Below are 13,104 nucleotides of genomic sequence, written 5' to 3'. Positions count from 1 at the left end.
TTTGTGGGGAAGAACGGTGCCTGCAACGTGGCCCATAAAAACATCCGGGAGCAGGGACGGTTTCTCCAGGACGTCTTCACCACCCTGGTGGACCTCAAGTGGCACCACACTCTGCTTATCTTCACCATGTCCTTCCTTTGCAGCTGGCTGCTCTTCGGCATGGTGTGGTGGGTCATGGCCCTCCGCCACGGAGGCCAGGACTTTTGACCCCAGAGAGGGGCTGGAAGGGGCCCCGGCCAGCTTTGTGCCCTGCGTGACCAGCATTCACTCCTTCACCTCTGCCTTCCTCTTCTCCATTGAGGTGCAGGTGACGATTGGCTTTGGGGGACGCATGGTGACGGAGGAGTGCCCCGCCGCCATCCTGGTGCTGATTGTGCAGAACATCGTGGGGCTGGTGATCAATGCCATCATGCTGGGCTGCATCTTCATGAAGACCTCGCAGGCCCACCGCCGAGCCGAGACCCTCATCTTCAGCAAGCACGCAGTCATCGCCCTGCGGGAGGGCAAGCTCTGCTTCATGCTGCGGGTGGGGGACCTCCGGAAGAGCATGATCATCAGCGCCACCATCCGCATGCAGGTGGTGAAGAAGACCACCAGCCTGGAGGGGGAGGTGGTGCCCCTCAACCAGATAGACATACAGATGGAGAACCCTGTGGGGGGCAACAGCATCTTCCTCGTCTCCCCACTCATCATCTACCACGTGATAGACAAGAACAGTCCCCTCTACGACATCTCCCCAGTGAACCTTCACCATCATGAGGACCTGGAGATCATCGTCATCTTGGAAGGGGTGGTGGAGACCACTGGCATCACCACTCAAGCCAGAACCTCCTACCTGGCAGATGAAATTCTCTGGGGCCAAAGGTTTGTGCCCATTGTGGCAGAGGAAGATGGGCGATACTCTGTGGACTACTCTAAATTTGGCAACACAGTGAAAGTGCCCACCCCTTCGTGCACTGCTAGGCAGCTGGAGGAGGACAAGAGCATTATGGACACCATGCCGTTGTCCCCTAAAGGCACAATAAGGAAGAGGTCTGTGAAGCTAAAGCCCAAGTTTACCATAAGCGATGAGCCTTCCTGATGCCTTTTGACTGGGAAACTCTGTTAGGGCTTTGTGTCTGAAAGATCCCATAAACTCAAAACACTGAGGTGGCCTCTTACTTTTTTTTAAATTCAGGTTGGTAGCACAAGGTATGTTCTGGTGTTATTTATTGTGGGATAAATCTAAAGCTAATTCTATTTTTTTAAGTGTGAGAGATTTCAAGGAGCACTGGGAGTAGGGAAAACATGATCTGCAGCTTTAAATTTCAGTTGAGACTTGTATTTAATTGCACGATCATTTTGCATTGATTGATCTACAGTTAATGACATATTTTCTCAGAAAAAATATGTATATTTATGCTCAGAGTTTGCAGTACTTAGGGTCTTGCAGTGTCTTCAAGTCAGTAGTTTTTAACTCTTTTTTTCTAACTTGAACAATCAATAGAGCAAAATAAAACATGAATAATTAATAAAGCAGGCTGGATTTAAATGATAACAAAAGGGTCAGGCAATGTTATGTGTGATACAAGACCAGATCTGGAAATGTCTACGTATTATGTTCTTTAGGTCTCAAAGAAATTAACTGCCAAATTTGCTTCATCCACATTGTATGGAGCCATTCCTATCACATGCAATATGAAATGTAGTTGAATATCTGCTTTTGTTTATATTATAACTCTTTACAGTTCCAAAAGAAAACATTCAGGAATACCTTTTTGGACTGTACATTTCTGATGGTAAGCAATGCTTTGCCTTTAAAAAGAGTAGCAGATAATAAACAACTGGAATTATAAATAGGAAAAAATCTGTACTCTGATTTCTGAAAGGAGAAAAGCAACTTCACACACACACACACACACACAGAGCCACATGGCAATAGGATCTCAATTTAAAAAAAAATAATCTCTCCCTTAGGTCAGAGTGAATTCTGTTAGATAACTAGGGAAGAGAAAAAGATACTTTAAATGAAAGAGCAGTGCTGTGTGCTGAATTTCTGTCTGCATGCAGTAGGCAAAACCTTTCACTCCTTTCCTTTTTGTAAAAGAAGTCCAGGTTCCTGTGCTTATGGAAAGTAAGACAGTGTGGTCACTTCCGGGATGCTTCGTCACCAGACATACACCTGCTGATGAAACTATTCCCTTTCCATTTACATCCTGACCTCCCTACCCAGCCAGTGTCTGCCTTGGTTTTTAGCAGAATTCAAGATCTGGTATTCACTGGCAACAGTGAAGGAGCCATGTTCACACCCTCAGTTCCACAGTGACGAGAGGAGCAGTTCCCCTTTACTCACTCCTGCAAATCCTCTATCTGGGGGTATTAGTAACATCAGCAATTTTATTTCTATGCAGGATTATTAGGAGATAGCAGCAGTATTAACTGCAGTGTGCTATTAACAGGGCAAACAGCCAATGAAGTAAAAAAAGGTAACATTGTCCAAATAAAACCTAAATAAGCATTACAGATTTGATCCAACACCTGGTTACAAACTGTGCAGAGACGCGCCAAGTTACTTTCAATTTACTTACTTAAGGACCTTCTCGTATCAAGTTCTTGTATGTTACATAGTTCATAGCAGACACCTAAATGGTTTGTGTCAGCAATAATATGGCAAATATTTAAATGCCTTGTCAGTGTAGCAATATGCCAAACTTATTCAAAAGTGTGACAAAACTTCCATATTGACTATGGAAAATTTTAAGGCATCTATAATAAAATGAAATAATGTTTAGATAAAAAAAAGGTTGTTTTAAAATGACAAAATAGTAGTTCTATTTTCAATATTTATGTATTTTAGTTTATGAAGACCTGTACCAGCATTATCAGACTGTGAGTTAAGAGAATATATGCCTGTCCAGATTTCAAATTCCCAATGCAACAATAGTATTCTGTGAACAGCTCTGAAAATGTGATGTTTCACAATGAAAAGACAGTCAAACTAGCATTAACAAGCAGTCAGCAAAGAAAATTTGGAAAGGCCTATTTTATATTTGTAATCATAAAAAAATCCTTTTTTTTTTTTTTTTTAGTAGGGAATGATTAAATGCCTTTGCTGATTAAACTTCTTCTGTAAGATTGAGTCTAACTGTCACATTCTTTTCCAGATTTCCCTTTTAGTGCCTCTGTTCGATCTCCCACTGCCCATCAGAGAGGCACTTACAGTAGGGCTATTTGCCTTTCCTAGACACCTTTGTACCTTGAAAGTTCATTGTTCTTTGTCACTTGTCACAATACCACTGCTCTATTCTTACAAGAGCCATAAACAAAATATTAGAGTTAGCTTTCCAGTGATTTGAAATCGTTGGCTTCTCTCTAGTCTCTTTAGTGCCTTATTTCGATGTCCAAGACACGCCTTGAGATTCTCGCATAAAACCTCTTCAGCTCTGGTAGCTTTTTAAAGCTCTTTTCAAGATTTGACCCAAATGTGAAGCAGTTTCAGGAGCACTACCATGCAACTATTTTTAGGAACTGATGTAAAGCCTCTTTTTCCCTCAGGGAAATCTGTGCGACAGAGAGGTAGAAAATTCCATTGGTTCACTGTGAGATGAAGGGGGAAGACTGGAGGAAACAGCTTGTATTTGCTGGGCTGCTTTCAGGACTACCTTTTGTTACTTCCTCTACAAGTATCTGCCCAATTTTCTGAAGTCTTGCAATAAATTGGCATCATATTATGAAGAAGGCAGGATTTGTACTATTAAAATCAAGTCAAGGTGTTGGTGATTTTGAATCTCAGGATTCTTGTAATTTTAAATCCCTATGTCCTTTCACCATTTAAAATATTAGAAGCATTTCAGGGGCAGAGCAAGGAAGAGTAAGTGTATTTATTTTGTCCTAGGGATATTGCTTCTTTGTGAGGATCCTTTTATTTTGTCATTTAGAAAGTATTTGGGAATGCAAATACCTGAAATTGTCTTAAAGTGGTACTTGTGCTGACCGCCCCCATTCTCTGTAGGAAGGTTCTAAAGAAGATGCCAGTGCTATCACTGGATGCGGAAAAGTCCTCATTCTTAGCAATGAGCAAATGCTGCATTTTCCATAGCTGAAATCAAAGTGAGTGGGCTTTTGAACTTTCTCTCTCAGCCCGTATCTGCTTTTTGGTAGGTGGTATCACAGCTGGGATCCTGCCAAGCAGCTAGTGTGCTGTGATTTGCACTGCCACTACCTCTCCACGTCCTCTGCGCAGAAACCAGTGTGAGGGAAACTGGAGGCTACTTGCTCAGCAGCTTGCCCTGACTGAGGGGAGGACGTGGTAACAAAAAGTGGGAAGCTGTAGGTTTTGTAGTAACCCATTGCTGAGTTTAGGGTCTGGTGTAACCAGCTGTGTCCATGGGAATTGCTTTCATGTGCTTCAGAGTCTGGAGACCATTATCAGTTTATACTCAGTCCACACTGTTCAGTACATTTAAACTGGAATTTGTGAAGCTGTTTGGACAGACAGAAGGATCACAGAGCTTACAATCAGAAACAGAGACCGGAGAACACTTAAGTTATATGCCACAGTTTAAAATACTTGTAGTGACTGCTAGTGAGAACGCAGCAACTGGGAGTATCCGTTTCATGTTGCTTTTCCTAATGAAATCAAGTGGCATATGTATGCGAAATAGAGTGTAACAAGGTTTGACCTTGTCTCTTTATCTCCCAAGGCACGTGATAAATACAGTTTTATAGCAGTGTACTTCAGTAGGACAATGTCCCTATAAAATAGATAAAAACCAGAAGTGAACTCAAGAGGCTGAATATTAAGGCAAAAGAAGGTGAGGGACAAAAATCCCCAACATTTAAATCCACAAGTGACACAGTGGGAAGACAATGTCAAGAAGTAATAAACTATTTTCTTTTGAAGCCCTTTGCACCAGCAGAGGTGTGACGATGCTGAGGTGAGAGATCAGAGACCTAAAACACAGATATGAGAGGCTGGTATAAAAGTCTTTAACAAGGCCAAGGTTTACGTGCTAGCATAGATTAGCAGTGGGGTTAATGTCAAAATTCAGTCTGCCTGTAAGGCGAGACTGCAGGCTGGACATGATTTGCATTGCCCAGTCCAGCGGGTAAATACTGCTGCGTATTGAGCAAGGTACAAGTCACAGCACAGCCCTGTTGGAAGCAGTGTTAGGAGGGCTTTGTGGCAACTGGTTATTGTGGTTAGTTATTTATTAATAGTTAAGAATACCAATCTAATGAATAATTAGTAGTTCATTGAAAACTGAATTGTTTTCCTTCCTCTTCCACTCTTTTTTTGTACATTGGTCACCCCTAAAGGTAATTATTGTTGGTCTGCTAGCACAAATTGTTTCAATTTGGGATAAAGAACAAGAACGCCTCGGGAAATAAAATACAAAAATAAAATAGATATTATAAAACCAACAACCTCTGTGAAATTGCCAAGCTTGCAACTTTCACAGGGATTCCTTGTACAAAGCATGGAAATACCTATTCCTAGGAAATGGATATTAATAAACTACCATAGATTATTCTCTGTTGTTCATTCTGCAGGTCCCTGTGGAAGGGAAAATGATTTAGCTCTTCAGGTTAGGTGTTCAGGAAGAAAAGAAGGTTCAAAATCACTGCATTTTAGGTGCCCTGGTTACAACTTTGGTGTTTTTCTCTCTGTCACTAAAAGAAGGCAAAGTCAATGCTCTTTGCAGTGCATGTTCCTGTGTGGCACTGCATTTATCCAGGGCCAGCTTCCCAGTTCCAAGGTGGACATCTCAAACCCAACAGCCCTGACGCAGGGTTCCTGGAAGGCAACAGAAAAATTCCCACCCATTTCAGTGGAATTTGGGATCAAAGGACATAATCTGCCAACCTGCTGAAAGCATGTGCTGCAGCAGAAAGAGGGATTTAATCAGCACTGCAGACCTTGGTCAAGTGAAGCTGCTGTTTGAGTTGAGAGGAGTTGAATTGTGTGAAGGAGACCCTGGGTAAGCTGGACCAGAGCGGGCGGTGGGATGTGTGCTCGGTGTGGCTGGTGACTGTCTCACTGCCTGTAACAAATGAATCAGTGTACTATTTTTGATTCAGCAACAGGAGAATGATACGTGATACAAACCTCCACACCCTCCCAAGGAGAACTATTAAAAGAGCAGAAGACATTCTTGAGAGGCTGCAGATAGTCCTGCCTCCATCCTGCTCTTAGCACTGCTGGGTGCCTACAGAGAGAGGATGGTATGCTGCATGTTTTCCTGGCTTATGCCCCTATTTTAATACATAGTGTGACTTTAAAGAATCATCACAGGGGAATGACTCAGTTTAAAAGTAATTTTCAAAAATCAAAACCTACAGCCCCTCTTCACTTCTTGCCCCATCAACCTTTGTGCCAGACTTACTGAGTTTAAGTGCAGTAGCAACTCTATGAGAAGTTTGCTGCCCAGCTCCCTTACTGCAAAGGTGAGTAGCCTTAGATAATCAATCCCGTCTAAACTGGAGGGGTCCCAGAGACTTTGTGACGGTGGCGCCACAGAGGAAGGTGTCTTCTCTTTGCTCCCTTCATAGGGGCTGGGGCCTGCCCTGGCAGCTGGCATCAAGCATCCCATCCCATCCTTCCCCATCTCTCTGCCCCTGCCGCCATAACAGTGTTGAGGCTCTGAGCTAGGAATAGGGCTGCTATGTGCTATGACAGGAGGTGGGAGCTACCCTTCTTCTTCCCTATCCTTGTTCATTTGCTATTTTAAGTGGCAAATACCTGCTTATTGTTTTGCATTTATGCTTTCTCTGCCCAGCAGAGGGTAGGCAAAGTGTATAAATAGCATTGCTGCTGTTATAGTCACAATAATGTTATTCCTGAGTGGAGCTGAGGCACAGAGATTGACAGAATCAATGCCAGGAGCAGGCCTGAGCTTCAGATCAGGCCCCCCTGTTCAATCCTGGGCTCTTCAATCCAAGAAAGCTTGCCAGGGAGTTCATTAGCACCAGGATTTTCCTCTTAGGACATTATTAGGTTAATGGGGTGAGCAGCTGGCCCAAATAGTTCCTGATGGTGCTTTTGCTTTAAGAGTGATGCTGTTCCTTGTGTTTTATGTTGAAAGTCTCCCTCTGCCTCAGCATCTTCTAGGAACTTCTTCCTGTGCCTTGTGAGTAAAGAATCTTGTTTTACTTCCTTTTCTCTAGCATGAGAGAACATGGTCTTCTTGTACATGTTGTATAATCCTATTTGCGGAGGCATTTAAAGGACTTTAATGTTTATGTTGTGGTCTGAAATCAGCTGCCCTTTTTGTTGTGTACCTGGAGGTTGTAGCAAGCTGGGTGTTGGTCTCTGTTCACATGTAACAAGTTACAGAATAAGAGAAAGCAGCCTCAACTTGAGCCAGGGGATGTTTAAATTGGATATCAGGAAAAATTTCTTCACTGAAAGGAGAAGGTTGAGTCATCATCCCTGGAGATATTTAAAAGATATATAGACATAGCACTTAAGGACGTGGTTTAGTGGTGAAGGTAGTGCTATTTATGGTTAGATTCAATGATCATAGAATCAACTAGGTTGGAAAAGACTGCTGGCCCAAATAGTTCCTGATGGTGCTTTTGCTTTAAGAGTGATGCTGTTCCTTGTGTTTTATGTTGAAAGTCTCCCTCTGCCTCAGCATCTTCTAGGAACTTCTTCCTGTGCCTTGTGAGTAAAGAATCTTGTTTTACTTCCTTTTCTCTAGCATGAGAGAACATGGTCTTCTTGTACATGTTGTATAATCCTATTTGCGGAGGCATTTAAAGGACTTTAATGTTTATGTTGTGGTCTGAAATCAGCTGCCCTTTTTGTTGTGTACCTGGAGGTTGTAGCAAGCTGGGTGTTGGTCTCTGTTCACATGTAACAAGTTACAGAATAAGAGAAAGCAGCCTCAACTTGAGCCAGGGGATGTTTAAATTGGATATCAGGAAAAATTTCTTCACTGAAAGGAGAAGGTTGAGTCATCATCCCTGGAGATATTTAAAAGATATATAGACATAGCACTTAAGGACGTGGTTTAGTGGTGAAGGTAGTGCTATTTATGGTTAGATTCAATGATCATAGAATCAACTAGGTTGGAAAAGACTTTTAAGATCATCAAGCCCAACCATTACTCCAAGACTGCCAAATCCACCACTAAACACTGTCACTAAGGGCCTCATCTACATGGTTTTTGAACACTTCCAGGTACAGTGATTCCACCGCTTCTCTGGGCAGCCTGTTCCAGTGCCTGACCACCCTTTTGGTGAAGAAATTTTCTTAAGGTCTTTTCCAACCTAAATAATTCTACGTTTCTTGCTGTCTCCTGGTAAGTGCATAGAAGGAATGGGAACAGTATTTTCCATACCCTGCCTTTGCCCCAGATGCATTTTTTCCAGCATTGTTAGCTCTACTTTAAGACTTGAGAAAAAATTTATGAAGATAATACTTCTTTCATGGGATGGGTGAAGAAGAGTAGTGAGATGAGCTAGAAGATTGGACTAGTTGTCTTGTAAAATGCATGGATTTTGTTGGAGTAGAGTGCCTAGAGAGCTTCTTCCTTATGTAAAATGGTGGTAAATTTTGACACTATGAGTAAAGAAGCTACCCTATGCAGCCATCCCCAGGGATGTTTTAGAAGATGAGTAGCACTCTGTGGGTGTGCTGATCACTGAATATGCAAGGGTGGCTTGATTTTAAAGAACTAATGGCTGGCTTCGCCCACCATGGAGAAAGCTCACACTTGCTGAGCATTTATCTAGAATTATAGGCAGTAAACAGCTATTTTCCAAAGGCAGTCTCTATCTTTTGAAATGTCTCTGTAGAAAGTAGCCATCATTTTCTTGCAGATTTTCTTCTATCAAGTGTTGTCCAGACATCCAGAGCTGAAATCTTTACGTTTAGAATCTACCTGCTTTACTAAATGGATGCATTTGATAGTGATATTTGATCACTCAGTTTGAAAGATTCTTCTTTCATGCACCTTTTTTTAATTGTGGCAAAGTTGTGTTTCTTTATTTGTTTGGAGGGGTTTTGCCTACTTTTGTTCATTATTATACATAGCCTGAAAAGTGTGTCACTTCTGTTGTGTTCTTGAACAGCATCTAAGGAAAAAAATAAGTTAAAAAGTTCCACAGCATGCCATAGCCCTGTGACCTGCAGTCAGAGCACTTAAATTACAGTAGTAGCATTTAAGATATTGCAATGGTATCACAAGTGTTTGTACTGCTATGTGCAGATCTGACTTCACTAAGGAGAGACTATTTCTTCTAAGTGAAGCTCAATCAAGTTTTAAAATGTAGGCTTCCTCGAAAGTTTCATCTTCAGTAGAAACCTTGCGTCTCATCCTACATTTTTCACTTTGCTTTTCTGTTTTGCAAGTTACACAGGAGATGAAACCAGATCTATCCTCATAGTCCTTACTTTCGACTTCTTCCTCTATTGGAAACAGTCTCTTAAACCAGGTAACTAAACTTGCCCTATTTCTCCTGCAGATACACAGCACTGAAGTGTCAGGTCCGCTCTAGCCTTTGGACGTGCTGTAAGGCACTTTATCTTCAAAATGGTAACTGCTTCTTGGCTAGATTGACCAGAATCATTGATTTCACTTTTTTCAGAGAGACCATAAAGGTCTTGACACATCTATGGAGTGGCTTTGGTGCCATGTCAGCTGAGTGGTTTGTGTTCTACTATTAAAACTGTAATTTTCACATTTCACTGATGTCCTGTAACAATAAATAACTACCTGAAGGGACTAGTATAAATATAAGATTCCCTGCCTGCTTATTCCCCTTGTTTGGACTTGGCTTTGAGCAGGCCCCATGTGAAACTTACATGTTCAAAAACATTCTCTGTAAATCTGTGAGCCTCTGCCTTGACTGCCAGAGATCCCTTACTGCCTCCTTCAGGTTACTTCCATATCGGAAAAAGGTCTGTTTAACAACTAGTAATAGTAACTTGGGGACAACTTCTTTGGTGGTAGTGGACAATATACATGCTGCCTATTTTTTCCTCCCTTCTCCACACACGTTGCTGATCCCAAACGTAGAGTCCTGTAGGAGACAGAAGGGTGTGCAGCTGCTGCTAAGCCATCCCATCACCTTCCAGTGATGTTTGACTGGTGAGGTGAGAATCATGCTCAGGAATGATAATATCAGAATGGCCTTTACTGTTTTGTGCTGTTATAAAACTCTAATACTTTAAAGGTTCTGTTTGCGCTGATTTGCAGTCACAGTTCATTAGCAGCCCTGTTAGGTTCTTTTATAAAGTAGGCAGAAATACAATTAATTACAATAGCAATAATCTTATACTTACCTATCATTACAGAACTTAATGTATCCATAGAAGAAGCCACACTCTTGTATTAAAAAGTATTGCCAAATGTACACCACTCCACAAATTTTTTAGTACTACTCAATATTCAGTCATCGCTGGTTTTCACATTGACTCTCGAACTACTCCAAAGTGTGTCAAATTCAACAGATGTCTTCTTACTGACTTAAAAAAAACCTGGATGCAGTTCAGAGAATGCTGATTAAAATGGTGTGCTGGCACTTGCATTTCATTCACTTTTCTGAAACAGTTTAAATTTTAAAAAGTACTGATCAGCATTAGTTGAGAGGTTTGATTTTATCCTTAGTGAGTTACAGGGGAAAGTTCTGTTAGTTAATTTTTATAGTTTATTCCGTGCATAACTGTGGAATGGCTATTCTGAAGTATAGAAATACTTCCTTAAAGATTTAATCTACTTTAGGTAAGAATCCAACACCTCTAATAACTTTGTGGGGTATCTTATTCCCTTATCCAAGCACACTAAAAAAAGCTTGAGTACTTGCAAACTAGTATCCAAAATTAAACTAACTTCTAAGAGATAACAAACAACAATAAAACAGTAGTTTACCCACAACTCGAGCTGAAAGGCTTGTTCTACACTATGCCAAGTTGCTGAATGAAAAACCTCACCTCTTAATATATTATCAGATGCCTGTGGAGAGAACTATAGTTTGCTCATATAAAAATATAATCCATTTTCTCCATTATTAATTTTTATGTCTTCCTTGGCTTCAGGTAACTGTCCAGTTTTTGTGGCTCTGATACATTCATAAAATGCTTGATCTTGTCAGGTAGAAAATTTTACATGGGAAGTTAAAGATAGAAAGTTTTATGAACTGTGTTTCTGGCAGGAATTTCTCTTACCTTAGAGACAACAGGAGACTTTGCTAAAGCAAGAGAGAAAGACTTTCATTAAAAAGCTGCTGCAGTAAAATACTTCTGGGACACTAAGTAAAGAGTGATTTATTACAGAAGAAAGAATTGCACAGAAAAAAGTATACACCTGCTGTTCTTTGAGTGCTCGGTACCTGGACTCATACTGCATATATTAAAAGAAGAAATTTTGCTCTTACTTAAAGAATGTGGGGGGTTTTGGATGTTCTTCTGCCAGCAAGAATACGACCAAAGTATCAGTCCCATCAACAAGATGGCAATCAAGCACTTGGCTCGAGCAGGCTTTTCACCATGCTAAAATATTCTGTTACTTCGATACAGAATAAGAGAAGATCTTTAGTTTGAGGACAACTAGTTAAGAAGTAAACCCCAGATAAGGTTTTGATGCTAACACTCCTTAAATATGAAGTCTGAAAGCTATATTGCTTTCTTGCCACTGGAACTTTACAACAGGGTAAATACAAAATTACACCTTGCGGTTGAGAGGAGAGAAGGAAAGTGAAATTGCTCCTGTCACATGTGGTATCTCCTGGAAAGCAAATGGTGGTGGAATGGCTGGATTAAAGATAGCCTCAATTTTTGGCATTTGATTTTTACCAGCCTTTACTTTTAGCAAATTTCATAGTGGGGAATATATCACTCATTTGAAAGAGAACAACTCAAGGAAAGCAAAAATCCAAGTTAAATTCAACCTTTGTTTATACCAGTTTGTTGGAAATTTTGTAGAGACTTTCAGTAGCAAAAATAACATACCACGTGAAAATATCTACTGGAGCACTGTGTAGGCTAATTTGATAGAAAGATACAGCCTCCTCCCCAGTCTCTTGGGGCTGAATCATGCTTGCACAGGCTCATAAGTTACACCTTCCTGTCCCAAACCACTCTGTACAACTGAAACAAAATTATTTTCCCCCTCAAGTTACATCGTAATAGTGCTCTGTACTGTCCTTAAAGTGAAAGGACTCATAGATGTATTATATATACTAGGAAGCCATAGAAATATATCTTTCATGATGGGTTTCTCCAGGCTTTGTAAACCACTTTGAAAGCAATTTAGCACAGATTGTAGGTAGAAGCAGTTGCCTGAGTGGCCTGGTAGCTCTTGTCTGACATCATCATTTACTGTATCTTCCTCCAGTAATCACTGGATTTGAGTCTTTTCAGGGCAGAAATCACTCGCTGTACAAACATAGACACAGATGATATAGTATTTGCTTGTGCTAGATAAGCAAATAAAGATATGAAAAGGAGGTCAAAGAATCTTGATTGTTTACCCCTTTATAGCCTTGGTATTTATGTATCTGGTTATTTATACAGGAAGTGAGAGGATCCAGTCCCAGTAAAGAATACATTAAGTGCAAGGATTAATGCTTTTTTGACAGCTTAAACACAAGGAACCTCTAGTCCTCTGGATATGAAAATGTGCTTATTTATAATTGTAGAATCATAGAATAGTTAGTGTTGGAAAGGACCTTAAGATCACCTAGTTCCAACCCCCTGCCAACACCTCGCACTAAACCATGTCGCCCAAGGCTCTGTCCAGCCTGGCCTTGAACACTGCCAGGGATGGAGCATTCACAACTTCCTTGGGCAATTCCTTCCAGTGCCTCACCACCCTCACAGTAAAGAACTTCTTCTTTATATCTAACCTGAACTTCCCCTGTTTAAGTTTGAACCCATTACCCCTTGTCCTATCACTACAGTCCCTAATGAAGAGTCCCTCCCCAGCATCCTTATAGGCCCCCTTCAGACACTGGAAGGCTCCTATGAGGTCTCCACACAGGCTTCTCTTCTCCCCCCCCAATTCCACCAGCCTGTCTTCATGCGGGGGGTGCTCCAGCCACTTTATCATCCCCTGGACGTGCTCCAACAGTTCCATGTCCTTTTTACATTAAGGACACCAGAACTGGACAGAATACTCC

At 41.2% G+C, this 13,104-nt stretch overlaps 1 protein-coding gene across 1 annotated transcript; it reads left to right on the top strand.

Annotated features, from left to right (window-relative positions):
• Positions 1 to 6: 6 nt before the first annotated feature.
• KCNJ11 (potassium inwardly-rectifying channel, subfamily J, member 11) lies at positions 7 to 1,752 on the top strand (the record flags this gene model as incomplete). Its single annotated transcript, XM_010016107.1, is given in 2 exon segments — positions 7 to 203; positions 205 to 1,752. Coding segments are annotated over 2 exon segments (1,074 nt in total), but the record flags the coding sequence as incomplete, so codon positions are not given.
• Between the last annotated feature and the right edge of the window lie 11,352 nt (positions 1,753 to 13,104).

This window comes from Nestor notabilis, unplaced genomic scaffold (assembly GCF_000696875.1).
Source record: "Nestor notabilis isolate BGI_N333 unplaced genomic scaffold, ASM69687v1 scaffold25856, whole genome shotgun sequence".
NCBI classification, from domain to species: domain Eukaryota; kingdom Metazoa; phylum Chordata; class Aves; order Psittaciformes; family Psittacidae; genus Nestor; species Nestor notabilis.
This window is presented reverse-complemented; position numbering and strand designations above follow the sequence as displayed.